We start from the raw sequence: 19,096 nt of genomic DNA on the forward strand, positions 1-19,096 counted from the left end.
AGCAACGGATACAATAAATGATATTGGTGGATGTGCAGGTAAAACTTTGATGGATGTGGAAGGCTCCTTTGGGGCCTTGGATGGAGGTGAGGGCGCAGGTTTTGCAATTCCTGCCGTGGCAGGAGAAGGTGCCAAGATGGGAAGGTGGGTTGTTGGGGGGCATGGACCTGACCAGGTAGTCACAGAGGGAACGGTCTTTGCGGAAGGTGGAAAGGGGTGGGGAGGGAAATATATCCCTGGTGGTGGGGTCCGTTTGGAGGTGGCGGAAATGTCGTCGGATGATTTGGTTTATGCAAAGGTTGGTAGGATGGAAGGTGAGCACCAGGGGTGTTCTGTCCTTGTTACGGTTGGAGAGGTGGGGTCTGAGGGCGGGGCACGGTATGTGGACGAGATGTGTTGGAGGGCATCTTTAATCATGTGGGAAGGGAAATTGCGGTCTCTAAAGAAGGAGGCCATCTGGTGTGTTCTGTGGTAGAACTGATCCTCCTGGGAGCAGATACGGCGGAGGCAGAGGAATTAGGAATACGGAATGGCATTTTTGCAGGGGGTAGGGTGGGAAGAGGTGTAATCCAGGTAGCTGTGGGAGTCGGTGGATTTGTAAAAAATGTCAGTGTCAAGCAGGTCGTCATTAATGGAGATGGAGAGGTCCAGGAAGGGGAGGGAGGTGTCAGAGATGGTCCAGGTAAATTTAAGGTCAGGGTGGAATGTGTTGGTGAAGCTGATGAATTGGTCAACCTCCTTGCGGGAGCACGAGGTGGCACCGATGCAGTCATCAATGTAGCGGAGGAAGAGGTGGGGAAGTGGTGCCAGTGTAACTACGGAAGATCAACTGTTCTACGTAGCCAACAAAGAGACAGGCATAGCTGGGGCCCATACAGGTGCCCATGGCTACCCCTTTGGTCTGGAGGAAGTGGGGGGATTTGAAGGAAAAATTGTTAAGGGTGAGGACCAATTTGGCCAAACGAATGAGAGTGTCGGTGGAAGGGTACTGTTGGGGACATCGGGAGAGGAAGAAATGGAGGGCTTGGAAGCTCTGGTTATGGCGGATGGAGGTGTAGAGGGATTGGATATCCATGGTGAAGATGAAGCATTGGGGGGCTGGGGAAACGGAAGTCTTAGGAGGAGGTGGAGGGCATGGGTGGTGTCTCGAACGTATGTGGGGAGTTCCTGGACTAGGGGGGATAGGACAGTGTCGATGTAGGTAGAGATGAGTTCAGTGGGGCAGGAGCAGGCTGAGACATTGTCAACAGCTGAATAGCAAGCGAAGGGACGAGCTATAATCTGATTAGTTGAGGCAGAAAGATAATTACAAAAGAATTCAAAATAAGGTGGTGTTGGAGACAAACCAAATGACTGGCATAACATGATAGGTATAAGAGTCACATGCCGAGGGACTAACCAAAGTAACAAGTAATCCAAAGTTGTATAAATTAATTTAGGTAGAGAACATAAAAGTTATTAAGGTGATGGTGTCAAAACAGATACAGAACAGTATAGTTGGGTTACGTATTGCAGGACATGAACCCAAGATCACAGCTGAAGCCATCCTTATGGGTATGGAACTTGGCTATCAGTTTCTGCTCAGCGATTCTACATTGTTATGTATCTCGAAGGCCGCCTTCCCGAAGATCGGAGGCTGAATGTCCTTGACAGCTGAATTGTTCCCCGACTGGGAGGGAACATTCCTGTCTGGCGATATGTTGAAGGCTGCGAAGAACATGGCATAGTCCCTCCACTTTGGGGAAATACTGGACGACCAAGGGTACTCTATCAGTTGTGTCCTGTGTCTGTCTTCTGAGGAGGTCATTGCTGTTTTTCACTGTGACATATCAACACTAGAAATTGATGAATTGAGCATCATGTCCAGTTCTCATGTAGGTGTCTTTCAGTATGTTTAGGTGTCCATCGCATTCTTCCTCATCTGAGCACATCCTATGTTTATGCAGGGCTTGCCCATAGGGGCTGGCTTCTTTGTGTTTAGGCTGGAAGCTAGAGAAGTGCAGCATCGTGAGGTTAACCATGGGCTTGTGGTAGAGTGAGGTACTGAGATGCCCATCCTTGATGGTGGCATGTGTCCAAGAATAAGATCGATTCTGAATAGTCATCCATGGTCATTTTGATGGTGGGATGAAACTTGATATCGTTGTGTTGCCGTTTCAGTGATTCCTCACCATGAGTCCAAAGGAGGAAAATGTCATTGAATCTGGTGGGTAGCATCGGTTAGAGGTCCTGTACAGCAAAAGTTTTGCTTGAACTTGTGTATGAAAATGTTGTCACATTAGGGTGAAAACATGATTCCCATCACTGTTCAGTATGTCTGGATGAAGAGCTGGTTGTCAAAGGTGAAGACACTGGATTTGAGGATGAAGCAGACGAGTTGTAGGTCGGTCTCTGGAAATTGGTAGTTGTTGGTATTGAGTATTGAGGCTGTTGCAGCAATGTTGTTGTCATGGGTAGAGTGCCGAAACATCCATTGGGATGAGGAATGTTCCTGGTTTAACTGGTCCGTGGGCCCTGAGTTTCTGCAAGGAGTATGTAGTGTCACGACAGGAGCTGGGATTTCTTGTATAATGGGTTTCACGATGCCCTCAACATAACCAGAGAGATTCTCACACAGCATCCTGTGGCCTGATACAATGGGACATCCAGGTGTGTTGGCTTTGTGTATCTTCAGAAGGTAAAGTCTCCTGTGCAAGACGTACACAGGATGAGAGTGCATAGGATACTCTGAAGGTCTGGATCAAAGGTTTTGATCAGTCTGTTGAGCTGACGGGTGTGTTCTTTGGTTGGATCGGCAAATAGTTGCTTGTAGCGTTCCTAGTTGCTCAGTTGTCATTGTTATGATCTCTCTACCTTAATTAGTTTGAACAGTTTTGAATTACAGAGGAACCTTGATTATCTGAATATCAATTATCCAAATATCGGATTATCCGAAGGAGAGCTCCAGGTCCTGATAGAAACATTACATCAAAGATGTGTTTCCAACACTGATCGTGTCTTTTGTTTACAATGATTAAGCAGGCACTGTCTGATCTTCCGCCCTCTCAATCGCCCCACACTTTCCCTGGAGTTCTACAGAGGGGTGTACCCTAAACTCCCCTTCCCCAGATAATCTCTCCAACATTGTCCTATACAGTGTAAATGTGGAACCTGTCAAAAAGTGTGTGTGTGTGTGTGTGTGCTATTTGGAGACTTACCACCCAAAGGTGGCGGCGGCAGCAGCAACCTTGTTGTTGGTGTTCAGTCCGGCTGGCCTGGACCTGGAAAGGGGAGCGGAGGGCGGTGTTGGATGGATTGGGGGACAGGGGTGGTGTTGCTACAGGGTTGGAGCGTGGGAGGTGGGTGGGGGCAGTGTTGGACAGGTTTGGGAGAGTTGGAGGCAGCCGGAGACTTTAAAAACTCCGAGCCCCAGAGGAAAAACATTTAGTCGATTAACCAAAAAAATCGATTATCCGAACGAAATAGTGCCCACCCATCTCGTTCAGATAATCGAGGTTCTCTTGTACGTATTACTTTGGTCAGACTCTCAGCAAGCAACTCTTATACCTATCACATTAATTCAGCCATTTGGTTCGTCTCCAGCAGCACCTTATTTTTAATTTTTTGTAATTCTCTATGACTCTACCTCTCTGCCTCAATTAATTAATCAGATTATAAGTCATCCCTTCACTTGCAATTCAGCTGTTGACACTTTACACACACCATCTGACACTCTTGATCACTTGCAGAGACTTATTATTCAGCCCGTTGACACTCCACTCACACCATTTATATGATATTTTGATCTCTCTGATTATAAATTCTGTATCTCTGTGCTTCTCTTCACTTTACCTGACAAAGAAGCAGCACTTTGAAAGCTTGGGATTATATAGCCTACAGCCTAGTGTCATATGACTTCTACCTTGTCCACCCCAATCCAACACCGGCATCTCTACATCATGTTTCAGAAATCTGACTATGAACAGGTCAATAACAAAAATCTGGATTTTTGGTGGTGGTGGTTTAATGAGGATTTTATCAATGTTCAAGACCACTCAACATTTAACTGAATGCGAGTGTAGCACAAGGAATCTGCACAGACTAGTAAAATTATAATACATACCCTGGAAAGTAAAAAGCATGCCAGATCTCTCTCAAGATTGCACCAACACTGTAGTTGGTGCCTGTCCCAGACTGGTAGTGTATCTCCTGAGTGTTATCTGTTGTACTAGAGCCATCTCCTTCCCTATGTACTTCCAAATGAGCTGCTTTCCGCAGTTTCCTTTGTAAAGGAGATTAACAGATGAAGTTATGTTGTTCCATCAGTGCTAACATGCAACTACTGCTGTGTCTGTAAACCTTGTCAAAAATCAATGCAATAGGTTTTATAAAGCAGTCTTTTGATTTTCACAGAATACACAATCGATTTTCAGTTCATGTATTTTTTGCTTCTGGCTTCATCGAATATGACAATTGCAATTTACGTAAAATGCAGTTAAAAGATCTTTGAAGTAAAAGTGACACTTTTCTCATCAATATATATTAATAATAGTGCACATCAAAAATTCCTGAAACACACAAAAGGAACTACTTTGCAAAACAGTTAAATATCTACAAAAGAGTAACAGATTTAAGGTGTAAATGAGGATTGAAGAGAAAAGTGAGTATTAAGTACTTGGAATTCAAGTAACTTTGAATACAATGCAAATACAATTTGAGCTGTTTCACATCCAAGGATAAGAATGTCTCTCTAGTTCCCACTGATTCAGGTTTGGTAACATGCTTTAAAAGAGGCATTCAAAGTAAAGATGTTCATTTGGCCCCTCTGCAGAAGAGATAGGATCCAACTTTCACCTGCATGTGGCAGCACAGCAGACAAAAGAATATTTATACAGATATGAGACCATAATGTATGAATTATTGCATTAGTACAATAGAGATTTAACAGGCTGTGCCACCTATCACTGCTATTTCGTCCCTCTATTGTGGCCATGTTCAAGAAAAGTCATAATAAGACACAATTTGTCCAGCTCCATAAAAGAAAAGAAAATTAAATGTCAAATTATTAAAATAGATGACCATACAAAAGAAACTGCTTATAAATGCTAAATAAACATACTTTTAAAAAACTCAGAGACTTGGCTTTTATATAACTTGGCAATAGCTGAAATTCTATTTAAATAATAGATATTTCAACTAACTAAAAACTTGCCTACATTGGGGCGGCACGGGTGGCACAGTGGTTAGCACTGCTTCCTCACAGCGCCAGAGACCTGGGTTCAATTCCTGCCTCAGGTGACTGTGTGGAGTTTGCACATTCTCCTTGTGTCTGCGTGGGTTTTCTCCAGGTGCTCCGGTTTCTTCCCACAGTCCAAAGATGTGCAGGTTAGGTGAATTGGCCATGCTAAATTGCCCGTAGTGTTAGGTGAAGGAGTAAATGTAGGGGAATGGGTCAGGGAGGGTTGCGCTTCAGCGGGTCAGTGTGGACTTGTTGGGCCGAAGGGCCTGTTTCCACACAGTAAGTAATCTAATCTGTCCTACATTTATCATGCTGCATGATGGCAGTTGCATGATGTGTGTGTTTTTTTTTAATTTTATCCTCAGGCTCCCTGGAGAACTCCCTATACTTGATATCACCAAAATGTTTTTCAACTTTGGTAGCCCAGAGGTATACCCATACATTTCTCTGTTTTAGAAAATATATCCCTACTTAGTACAATTTACCTGAATATTGTTGTAAAGGCCCAACAACTGAGAGATATTCAAATGTTTGTAGTTTTTACAACCTGTTTTTGTGCGTTGATAAGCTGTTCGACAATTTGTAATCCTGCCTAAACGTCGTAGTAGGCAGGCCTCAAGTATCAAAGGATTAGTGGTACCTCACCCTAATCTGCCAATACCATTTCCACAATTTTCAACTTCTGCCTTCAAGTTTCTCGATGAATGAAAAAAGTACCAGGAACTGAATTTTCCAACCACTAACTTTTCAACTACTGCCACTTTAAATACAATTTCCCTTGGATTAAGCTTTCTATCAATCTACTCTGAAAGAGGCAAGGCTTTTTCACTCATTGTAACAATCAGCAAATGACAGTGATAAAGGATTCACATTCCACAGTTATAGCAATCTTAGCATCATAGAGATGTACAGCACGAAAACAGACCCTTCAGTCCAACGCGTCCCATGCCAAATAGATATCCTACGTTAATCTAGTCCCATCTGCCAGCATTTTGCCCTTTAAACCCTTGCTACTCATACACCCATCCAGGTGCCTTTTAAATGTTGTAATTGTACCAGCCTTCACCACTGCCTCTGACAGCTCATTCCATACACACATCACCCGTTGTGTGAAAAAGTTGCACCTTTGGTCCCTTTTAAATCTTTCCCCTCTCACCCTAAACCTATGTCGTCTAGCTCTAGACTTACTTTGATGTGCCACAGCATAGCATCTGAAATTTGAGAAACATTCTTGTCATTAATCAGATTGCTCGCTTTCATGTCAGGTAATGAAACACACAATCTTGTCCTGGCCTATCTCAATTATAATAACTTGTACCTTTAAAAATAATTAGAGATTAAGTAGGTTCTGGTTCCAATGTACGCCAAATGTTTTCTGTTCTACCAACAGTCAAGTGCACTTGGTTCATAAATGAAATCAACTATTAACACCATACCAGTCTCTGCATGGTATTAGGACTAGCACATTAAATGTAAAACATGCATTAGTTAAAAGTAATTAAAGTAAATAACATTCTGAAAATAAATGATACCTTCTTCTTTTGCCTCCACTACTTGGTGCAGGTTTGGGAGTGTGTGTTGATACAATCTGGCAATGAACTGTCCCAAGCAATAACATCAACCAGATAGGTCCAAATACTTCAGTGTATGGTACACTGTGTGTAACTTCAGCTGTGCAGAACAACACTATTGTTATAACTGTAAACAAAGAGTCAGAGAGAATATTTTGGAGAACTTTAATTCAAATGTACAATCTCTAACCGGTACTCACTTTATTCTAATAAATACATTGCAAGAGACTTGTAGAGTTAACATTTCAAATTCATGACTTCATATGACCCTTAAAGAAAAAAGGCACATGATATAACAAGGGAACATGGCACTCTGAATAGAAAGTTAGCTGACCTATAAGAGGGATGAAAACTAGATTCTTTCACTGAAACCAGAGACCTGACAGAAGTTTTTTATCTGATAAAAGAAATCATTGACCTGAAACACTAACTCTGTTTCTCTCTCCATTGTTGCTGACAGACCAGCTACATATATCCAGCACTGTTTTTATTTCAGCTTTCCACCAACTATGATGAGAATAAAAAAAGGACCAACAGTTTAGTCATAAAATTTTAACTTCTTGTTTGCAAGGTTTCAGAGTCATTATAAGCTGTTAAAGAAACTGGATTTTTAAATTACAATTCACATCTGTTTGTATAAATATCAACATCACTCTCAATATCACAAAACAGTAGACTATTCAGTTTATGTCGCCTGTTCCCAAAATTCAATTAGACTGTGGTTGAGGTGTATCTCAATCCCATTTAGATAACTTTGTGAGTTTATTGATAAAGGTGACATACTGAATGCTGCATTCATGCATTTTTAAAGAACATTTAGTTACATTTTAAATAATTTTCTTCGTAAAACTATTAAGTGAGCACTAGGACAGAAATTTTCAAAATGGTAAAAAGTTTAAATCAGATGCACTGGAAAGAACTGTTTCATCAGTCAGTGAGTCAGTAACTGGAGGACACAGGCACGGCAGACTAAATCTTTCTGAATGGTGTCATTCTATTAAATAAATTTAAGATCATGGTCACAATTTTAAAGGAAAAGGTTATAAGAATGTTTCTACTATGGGCGGGGTGGATATGCAACGCACTACCAGATGGTATATGTATAACAAATTTAGTAAACAGAATAATGAAAATTAAATGGGAATGCTGCCATTGAATGGCTGTGTGCCAGTGAGAAAATACCAGTTCTTCAATTGAAAATTGATTTTTAATACAGACAGGAGAAAATTAGAAGTGCTGGATTTGTGACTGTAACAAGGGAATTGAAGCAAAATCTGTTGATGCAATACAAGAAATCTAATGCTACTAAGCAAACAGGCCAAATATAAATTAGAAATATAGCCTGTCTTAAGCAAGTTCTTGGTCAGACCTTGTAGGATTTATATTTTTGCAGGACAGCAAGCGTTCATAAAGAATTTCTATTTCTGTATTTGTTATACGATGATATGCATAAATATCCCAAATTTAATCAACTTACTTTTAACATGGCAAATAATCATCATTTAAAGTTCAGCATTTACTTTATATGGATTTGAAATGCTGCTAATGTCAAGGAAAAAAAAAGTGTCAAACCAATTTTGAATATAAAGCTTTGTTTTTATACTGGGTATACTGAATGATTTTAACCTTACCAAAAAGTTCCCTCATATTCACTGGTCATAAAGTGAAAGTTAATTCTCACCTTGAAGGAGGTATAAAATAAGTAGCCATGAAAAGATGAATTTTGAGGTCACTTGTATCCACCATCTGAAGAAGAATGGAAAAAACACAACTCTCACAATTCCTTTTCTAGTTAATGAAGTCCATGGACTTTCAGGCTTTGCTTTAGCAAAAGCAGATCCTATGGGTTCAAAAGAGAAATGGAATCTTTCTAAACTACTAGGCAAAAGAAAAGCATTTCGTATAATTACTTAAACATTTTTCATAAATCTATGACAATTCACTGCATTACCTCAGAAGCCAAGAAAGTTTCTTGTAACTAGCAATGAGTTGCTTATCTTGATGATCCTCCTTGTTGCTGTGGGAGCTTTCCACTTCCAGGATCTCAATAACAATGACTCTTTGCAAGAAATGCAGCACACAACCATAACTGCCCATCAAGACAGGCTGCAGTACATCCCCTGATGAAGGTGCATTTCAGATTCATGCATAAATGTGTCAGTGATGTTGCACTATTATTCTGGTGCATGAATCGATCATATTTTACAAAGTGCTTAAATTGCGTTTTTGGATGATGTACAGGTGTTACATGAGCCACATTTGCAGAGAATAGAATAGATTTCCTAGAAGTAACTTCAAAACTCGTCTTTCTGAATCAGACTGTTGGGACTATTGGGAAATGTCAGTGCTGGAGCAGTTCCTAGACAGGATGACGTTCATACGTATAATGGGATGCTGTTGTAAGTTACTTGCAGAGTAAAAATTTTGCTCTTGAAATAGACAGTGGCGCTGATGCAACCTACACTCCTTTGAGAATTCTGATCTCAAAACTTACAAGCATGGTCTTACTGCTGCTAGTTACCGATGGGAAATAAGATTCGACTTCTTATTCTGACAACAATGTATTTGTGATACAATTGCCAACTGGTGACGAACTGACTGAAACATATTTGTCATGTAAGTCCATTTCCACATTATGACATAATTCAGTGATAGCCTCCTTTGTCAAACAAACTTCTAGAGACACTGTCAGCAATGGGAACAACGTCGGTTGTCCTTCTTTCTCTTCTTCAAAACAAAGGGAATACAAGAAGCACAAGTTACAGTGATACAAGATTTCTCATAGGAAATCCACCATTCTAAGAAATCAAGCAAGACTGATAGTTCCATAGCAAAGGGAAACACAAAATTAATTGATAACAGCAGGAAAAAAGCCTAAAATAAAATTAGAATTAAATTTTAAATTATGATACCTTCAATTTAAGGCAATCCAGTGACCCAGCAGTTTGATCTAGAATGACAAATTTTAAAGTTATTCCTAGAATCCATTTTCTGCAGATGTGGGTAATGTAACACCAGCATTTTTTGAAAATTTCTCTTCAGTGTTTTCCTCAGGCTAAAAGAGGACCCAGCAAAACTGAAGGAAAAATCACAAGGCATATGATACCACAAAGTCACTTTTCATTCCAGAATGAGCAGCTGACATAATAAAAACAATGGCTGAAAGTGTGATGTTGAAAATAGGATGAAGACTTGGAGTAAAATAAAATTTCATCTAATGTACACATCCAACTAATGTACAAGTCCACCAGTAATGCTTGTAAATGGGCACAACTAATCAAAAAAGCCAAGTTAGATTGTTCAAATACAGAAGGAATACTTTAACTCTTTAATTTCATTCATGGGATGTGAACATTTCTGGCTAGGGCAGCATGTATCACCTAACCCTTACTGCCCTCGAATTGGGCGGCCAATGTCCTGGACCCTAGATTATTAGTCTACATTTGAAATATTTTCTTTGTATAATGCATACCTTAAAGTTAATAGAGACCTTATGATCTTATTAAATGTTCACTGCTAATTATTAATGTGTAAACATTTAAGGAAATTATTCATATCTTGTATTTTATAATTAAAGAAAGACATTTTAAAAAGTCAGGAATAAGTGTGGCCAAAAACAAAAAAAAGGTCTGAAAGTACTCTCTGAAAAAATAGATCTGATAAAGAATCACATAGTTATAGCACTTTTTATGATTTGCAGTGAATGTAAATGCTTCTAGGCCACTTGTGTGGAATTATTGGGATTCAAGCAGTTAGAAACATTAGTTTTCCCTTGTTTACTGTCTACTACCATAATACTGGGGACCAAAACATTTGTATTAAATCACGAAATGTGACCTCAGTATTTCAGCAGTTAGCACATATAATACAGGATGATGTCCATACTGAAAGTAGGACATGTTCTTGCTGGATGATTTACATGTAAAATGTATCAAAGAATTATGAAAGTGCTTTGCAGACTATTTTCCAACATGACCTCATTTTAACTCACCAAAACTTCTCAAGGGCAGTTAGGTTTTGCTAACACTGCACACATCCCATGACAGATTATATTTTTAAAAAGATTTCGAAATAAACCATGCACCTAGTCACCAACAACAAAAATAATCAACAAAATAGCATACCGTCATTCAATATATTAAAAGTTGCACACAGATTAACATAGCTGAAACTTTATTGCTGGAACAGCACAGCAGGTCAGGCAGCATCTAGGGAACAGAAGATTCGACGTTTCGGGCACATGCCCTTCTTCAGGAATGAGCAGAGAGTGTTCAGCAGGAGAAGATAAAAGGTAGGGAGGAGGGACTTGGAGGAGGGGCGTTGGAAATGTGATAGGTGGAAAGAGGTCAAGGTGAGGGTGATAGGTCGGAGTAGGGTGGAGGCGGAGAGGTCAAGAAGAAGAATAAAGTTTCAGCTTTGATCTCCAGCGTCTGCAGACCTCACTTTCTCCTCACAGATTAACATATAATTATAATTAAAGATTTTAATTGGTTGCTTATTATAGGAAGGATGTGGAAGCATTGGAAAAGGTGCAGAGCAGATTTACCAGGATGTTGCCTGGTTTGGAAGGAAGGCTGAGAGACTTGGGTCTGTTTTCATTGGAGAGAAGAAGGCTAAGAGGGGATTTGATACATGTTCAGAGAATTAGATAGGGTAGACAGCACAAGTCTTTTTCCTACGATGATGATGTCAGCTTGTACGAGGGAGCATAGCTACAAATTGAGGGGTGATGGATTTAAGACATGTGTCAGAGGAAGGTTCTTTACTCAGAGCGTGGTAAGGGTGTGGTATACCCTGCCTGCCAATGTAGTTAATTCAGCCACATTAGGGACATTTAAACAATCCTTGGATAAGCACATGGATGATGATGGGATTGTGTAGGGGCATGGGCTTAGACTAGTTCACAGGTCAGCGCAACATCGAGGTCCGCATTGCCTGCACTGCACTGTATTGTTCCATGTCCTAGTCCCAATCCTTGAACTCTATACATTCATTCAACAGCCTCTGCTCACAACTACTCTCCCACATACACCAACTCATCCTCCCCATTCTCCACAAATAGCCATACCCCACTCACTCAGAAACCCCCTCCTCCAACTCTTAACCCTTTGTTTACCAAACCCCACCAAGACACTGACTCTGCTGCTCCCTCCCCCTCCTCCCACAGACTCATTACATAATTAGCAACAATGCACACACTCCTGCCTCGCCATAAGCCTGCTCCCAAGCCTTGTTAATGACAGAGATTTGTAGGTGTAAGGACCAAGCACAGGCAGGTGGGACCAATTTTGTTTGGGAATACGGTTGGTGAGGACTGGTTGGACCAAAGCGTTTGTTTCTATGCTGTATGACTCTAGACTTGAAATTAGAATTCTGCAAAATAGCAGGAATTTCTCATCCTAAAAATTCCTAAAAACTTTGCATAATTTATTAATGCTGAAATGACAGAGGTTTGTGGCAAAAGTTTGACCAGGAAACTAATCCGCCGGTCAGTTAATATTTTTTCCCCCCACTTTAGTCCACAGTATTATATGCTTTACCAGCAACAAGTGACTCATTTCTGAGATAAGAGAATAAGTGATCAATAATGGTCACTCTGCATTCAAGAAAACTGTTTTTAAGATATGTTATCAGGGACATGGAGTCACTTTCTCATGTGCACCCAGGTACACTTGCATTCTGTATACGAAGCCAATGAAACAGTTTGAAAGATAGCAATATTAAAAGAGCATCCGAATTATCCTTATAATTAGAAATCATCCAAAGCTCCTCAATCTTTTATCCAAGATAATCATTGCCTACTAAATTGGTCACACCAATGAATCTTAAAGGCAAATTTTATTCATTTGCACATGTTTGGGGATATCGCAAATTTACTTCCAGATTTTCAGAGACAAATCAATTTCTTCTATTTTAAGTGCAATTTTTTGTTTTTTAAAGATTAACCTCACTAAGATATGCCCTGCATTTTGTGTATTTTTGAAATAAATGTTATTCACATCAAAAACTGAAAAGATTTTCACGAGATCATAAGAAATAAGAGCAGAAGTGACTGCACAGTATTCCAAGCATAGTCTCATCAAAGTCTCTTTAGAGTGTAGCAAGTCTTCTTTATTCTTGACCTCCAATTTCCTTACAATAAAAGCCAACATGTCATTTACTTGTTGGCTTCTTGCATTCTTTGTATGAGTATTTTAATTTTAAAACTTTGTCTGCCAGATGCACAGGAATGATGTACAGATGCACAGAAATATAAATCTCAAGATTCAATTAATAAATATATTTATTATATCTGGTGTTCCCTTGAGCCCTGGGTTTTTTGTTGTGATTAATGCCTATAGCCATCTAATTTAAGTTTGGACATTTTGTCAAGAGTTTGGCAGGATTCTGGAGTGCAACTTTATATTTGTAAACGAACACAGTATCAGATACATTTTCATATCTAACTTGTGCATGGTGCCAAGATGTATATTTTATGAAGTGTCAAATTTCCTAAAACCAAAAGAGATATTTACCCCTTACAAGATCAACATCTATGAGGTCTGGCTTTACATGACCAGTTTTCTTTGGTTTGTTCTTCATACCCTATGGTAAAGAAACAATACAAGTCTTATAAACAAATATGCCCAGCTTTAACCTGCAATATGAGAATATCACAATGTTAACAAGTGCAATCAGAAACAAAAACATTCGGTGCAGAACCTGTTATCATCTTAACGGGCCAAACTTCATGCATGTAAAATTCATTCTCAATGTGTTAAATATTACTGAATTAATTGTGTTACTTTTTCAACATATTACAAGCACAGCGCACGACAATTGTCAAGTGCTTTGTACTTATTTGGAGTGGGCTAAAATGCGGTGGGGAAAGATTATTTGTTGAGTAACAGAATTATGAAAATAAGTTTGTCAGATTTTAAATTCTCTGCCTAGGATGTGACTACTGTTTACCTTGATTGGAAAACTACTTATTTACATATCTAGTTATTGTTAGAAATAATCCTTCTACATCTATCAGTTTTAATTTTACTTCAATCCCATTTAAAATATTTTTAAAAATCAGATGTAAAATTTACCTTCATCAACAACGCAATTCAACATCAATCCTACCTGACTAAGCTCATTGACTCTTGAGGAGTGGCAAAGCATTTTATAATCTGATTGATTTTACAGACATTAAAAATGTCCAGAAACAATCTGACCAAGTTCCATATTATCTTAAAGCTTTGGGAACTAGGATAAACTTGTAAGGCTGAAAGGGCAGAATGGGTTGGAAAACAAATTTGGGGTCCCAGGTGTTAGCATGGGACACAAATGTGAATAAGTGGGTCAAAGTATTGATCCCTGCGATAACTCACTAGTCACTGCCTGTTACCCATTTATTCCTGCACTTTGTTGCCTGTCAGCAAACCAGTTCTCTATCCACGTTAGTACACTACCCAGAATCCAATACGCTTTAATTTTACATTTTCATCTTTTACATAGGATCTTATCAAAAGCATTTTGAAAGTCCAAGTAAATCATATCCACAAACTCCCCCTTATCAACTCTACTAGATACATATTTTAAAAATTCCAATAGATTTGTCAAATTTCTCTTTTGTAAGTCTATGCTGACTACTTTTTTTTAAACAACGGGATTTCATCAGCTACTTGCATTCCATAGAAACTGCTCTAGAGTCTATCGAATCCAGAAGGATGAAAACCATTATATTTACTATTTCTAGGGCCGCTTCCTTAAGTATTTTGGGGTGATTGCTGGGCCCCTTGCTGAGATATTTGCATCATCGATAGTCACAGGTGAGGTGCTGGAAGACTGGAGGTTGGCTAGCATGGTGCCAATATTTAAGAAAGTTGGTAAGGAAAAACCAGGGAACTATAGACAGGTGAGCCTGATGTCAGTGGTGGGCAAGTTGTTGGAGGTAAGTTCTGTCCCTCAGGATTCCATGTATTTGGAAAGGCAAGGACTGATTAGGGATAGTCAACATGGCTTTATGCATGGTAAATCACGTCTTACTAACTTGACTGACTTTTTCGAAGTAGTAATGAAGAGGATTAGTGAGGGCAGAGTGGTAGACATGAGCAATATAGACTTCAGTAAGGTATTCGAAAAGGTTCCCCATGGGAGACTGGTTAGCAAGGCTAGATTTCATGGAATACAGGAAGAACTAGCCATTTGGATACAGAACTGGCTCGAAGGCAGAAGAAGGTGGTGGTGGAGGGTTGCTTTCCCAGCTGGAGGCCTGTGACCAGTGGTGTGCGACAAGGATCGGTTCTGAATCCATTACTTTTCGTTAATTATATAAATGATTTGGATGTGAAAATTGGTAGTGTAGTGGACAGCGAAGGTTACCTCAGAGTACAATGGGATCTTGATCAGATGGGCCAACGGACTGAGGAGTGGCAGATGGAGTTTAATTTAGATAAATGCGAGGTGCTGCATTTTGGAAAAGGAAATCAGAGCAGAACTTATATACTTAATGGTAAGGTCCTGGGGAATGTTGCTGAACAAAGAGACCCTGGAGTGCAGGTTCATAGCTCCTTGAAAAGGTAGATAGGATAATGAAGAAGGCATTTGGTATGCTTTCCTTTATTGGTCAGAGCATTGAGTATAGGAGTTGGGAGGTCATGTTGCGACTGTACAGGACGTTGGTTAGGCTACTTTTGGAATATTGCATGCAATTCTGGTCTCCTTCCTATCGGAAATATGTTGTGAAACTTGGAAGGGTTCAGAAAAGATTTACAAGGATGGTGGCAGGGTTAGAGAATTTGAGCTATAGGGAGAGAATGAATGTTTTCCCTGGAGTGTCGGAGGCTGAGGGGTTACCTTATGGAGGTTTAGAAAATCACAAGGGGCATAGGTAGGATAAATAGACTAGGTCTTTTCCCTGGATTGGGGGGGCCAGAACTAGAGGGAATAGGGTTAGGGTGAGAGGAGAAGATATAAAAGGGACAACTTTTTCACACAGTGGGTGCAGCATGTATGGAATGAGCTGCCAGAGGAAGTGGTGGAGGCTGGTACAATTACAACATTAAAAGGCATCTTGATGGATACATGAATAGGAAGAGTTTAGAGGAATATGGGCCAAGTGCTGGCAGCATAAGATGTCTAGTTGGCATGGATGAGTTGGACCGAAGGGTCTGTTTCTGTGTATTACGCCTCTATGACTATGGTCCCAATCTTCAGGTCTACAGCATTTTCTTTTAGTCAATTTGTATGCCCCTTCCTTGGATCTGACACTGACACTATCTCTAATTTCCCTTGTTAACCATAGTCAGGCTACTTTTCCTGTTTTTATTTTTGTGCCAGACAGAAATCAACAATTTTTGCAGTTCATTCATGCACTCTTGTATACCATTGCCTAATCACCGTCATCCCTTTAAGTAACATTCCCCAATTTATCATAGCCTCATACCATCAGTTTCCCTTATGTAGATTCTGACTCTAGTCTCAGAATCAATTGCATCACTCTCCATTTTAAACGAAGAATTTTGTCATATTATGTGGTCACTCTTCCCCAAGGTGCCTCATATAGCTGAACTGCCAACTATTGCTTTCTCATATACACGACACCCAGTTTAGGATGGCCTATTCTCCATTTGGTTCCTCAATGTATTGATCCAAAAACAATATCCCATACACACTCCAAGAATTTCTTCTTTACAGTATTGTTATGAATTTGATTTACTCAATCTATGTGCCGATTAAAGAAAAATAAAAGGGAGATTTTGGGGAACCACCTATAGAGATCAGCCCTGCAGAGAGTCACTAGACTTATATAGAGAACTTGCAGACTGGCTTTACCAAAAAAAATCAAGAACTTTATGAGTCTTATCTCAAAAGCCAATAACCTTTAGGTTTATATTGGAGGATGTGATGACATGGGAGCTAACACCACAGATCTTCCAAACATTCAATAGCACTCAGCACCTCATTAGTGTAAATGAATGTGCTATCTTCAAAAATAATTTATTAATATAACACAGACATTAGCTCTATACATGTGGTGAAGTGCACACTGAAAGTGCAGCAATGTTCTGTAGTATAATTTATATCCATGCTTTTAGTAGTTATCCATGTGCTTTGGGACGCAAAATAGCAAAACTATTTATTTGATAAAAGAATTCATCATTTTCACACCGATGGTGCACAGAAGAATATCTTTGAATTAGGCAGTAAATATACAAAAATTACAAAAAAACACCAAGGCCAGAATCTATTAGCATAAGTGGTCATAGCAGTATCCAAGCACAAAATGACTTCCTCTGAAACTTACCAATTTAATAAACTGCAAAGAGTATAAATAACATTAGAAAGGAGGACAAATAAATCAATGTCTAAGATGATAACTTAGTAACGAAACAAAATAATATCAAAATTAAACAAAGATAATGGAACTCAGGGATAAAACGTGGGGAATGAAATGGTCAATACAAGTAAAGTACAACTATCTGGCATAGCAATAAAGCTGTAGATAATGTAAACACATTTATTTACATCTAAAGTTTGATCAACTACATTAGCCATTCATCTCAGATGTTTCACACACCACTGAGTCCTTAAATATTCTATCAATACAGAAATCCATTGCACCACTCTTTTTAACCGGCCGAAAAAATAAAGATCAGTCGGACAACTTCCATATCAGTGAAAATAATTACTGAGCAGTTGATTGCATGAATGTTGCTAGGCATTAAAGTCTCAATTACAAATCAAGTAAAAATGCACCTGAACAAAATAAAGAAATAGTTTTTAATATCTACAAGTTTATACTTATGAGTGCAATGAAAAAGTGCAACGTTTAAAATATTTTGTAACACAAAATTAGTTGTTTACATTACTGAACTTGAAAATATGGAAATTTTTTCACCTCGCATTTGTGATTATGTTAATTAGAAGTATTAAGATATTCCTATTACCACCAATGTTATGACAATATCCAAAATTTATGAACCACAAAGAAGCTAAATTTACAGCCCAACAACTATTTGAGACACTAAGGCCTGATTCTCACCACAATGGAAAGCCTCTCTGTCATAGCAAAAACTACACATAAGCCAGAAACTGAAAAGCATATCCTGGTTCATAGCACTTCCATTTTTTACAGAGTAGAGAATGGGAACAGTTCGACATTTAAATCATCAGCTGCCTCCGATCCAGTCAGATTTTGGCAGTCGTGGTGTGTGAAATCTGAAGCATGCAGAGTACACAAGATAAGAGCAGGTCTGAACTTTCTACATTTCTTTTCCTAGGCAGGCTTTGGAGAGAGGAGACTTCATCTTTTCCTAGGACACATTTGGGGAACACATTTGGAATTGTTAAAAGCAAGCATGAATGTGTATTAAAGTGTATTCATGAACTGCCAACAGACCGGTCAAGAGTATCAAAGCTGTCAAAATCAACTGACAAGTGGATATGTCAAGCATGTTGAGATGATCTATCAAAACCACCTATCAAAGGGAACTGTAAGGCTCTCAACGCATTTAAAAGGCCTGCCCTTCAATTATTTGAAAAGGAAAAATTCCAACATTAAAAGAAGATACAATGAAACAGCAAACATAAATTTAGGATTTTCCTTATTAGATTACATCTAATTTCACAATAATCCACTATCAGAGTAGGGCCCCTGGCATTTCCTGGTTTGATTGACAATTGCAAGTGTTTACAGATTCTGTGAAGAGGGATCATCAATTTCAATGCTTATAGTTACAAATGATGGTACTTGAATAAAACATTTGTTGTTATATAGATTTTACAAAGCTGAAGGAGTGTAAATATAGCAAATGGGATTTTTTGGAATGAGTTGTACTTATTTTAATATTATGATGTCTGCAATAGACACCTCCAACATTATTTTATGGAATATTATTTGATCATTTCTTTCTAAGGAACCTAAGATCTGTTCATGAAAGATCAAAAAGAGTTGCCATAGTAAGTGCAACATGATTTGTGGGAAGTTTGGTATGAATTGGCACCCAGGCTACAAAGAGCCATGGATGGGTACAGAATCATTCCTGGATACAGAAGGATGTGATTGGTTGTGGGGGTGGGAACAGGTGGGAAGGATAGTGAATGGGAGTGTGGGGGGTTGGATTGGGAAATGAGCACTGGAAGGATATTTTACATTTCAACATAAAAAAATTGTTTTTACCCACAAAAGCAGAGCCCAAGGCAAATCATCCACCCAATTCACTCCTCACATCTTCCTGGGTCTTCCCCCATTGTTTCTAATAAGCTTCTCCCCACCATATCACCTAAATGTTCCAAATCATTGCCAGCATTTAATGTTGGTTGACATCTACCTCAG

General features: G+C 39.2%; 1 protein-coding gene across 1 annotated transcript in view; it reads right to left on the reverse strand.

The window, feature by feature from the left end:
- Positions 1-13,371, reverse strand: part of LOC122561728 (protein PHTF2-like) — a 52,129-nt gene extending 38,758 nt beyond the window's left edge. The window contains exons 1-4 of the mRNA XM_043713802.1: positions 13,305-13,371; positions 8,471-8,629; positions 6,751-6,916; positions 4,103-4,261 (exon numbers count right to left, since the gene is read on the reverse strand). Coding sequence (XP_043569737.1) covers positions 4,103-4,261; positions 6,751-6,916; positions 8,471-8,629; positions 13,305-13,371 — 551 coding nt within the window. The remainder of the gene's footprint in view (positions 1-4,102; positions 4,262-6,750; positions 6,917-8,470; positions 8,630-13,304) is intronic.
- Positions 13,372-19,096: the final 5,725 nt, after the last annotated feature.

This window comes from Chiloscyllium plagiosum, chromosome 23 (genome assembly GCF_004010195.1).
Source record: "Chiloscyllium plagiosum isolate BGI_BamShark_2017 chromosome 23, ASM401019v2, whole genome shotgun sequence".
NCBI lineage: Eukaryota > Metazoa > Chordata > Chondrichthyes > Orectolobiformes > Hemiscylliidae > Chiloscyllium > Chiloscyllium plagiosum.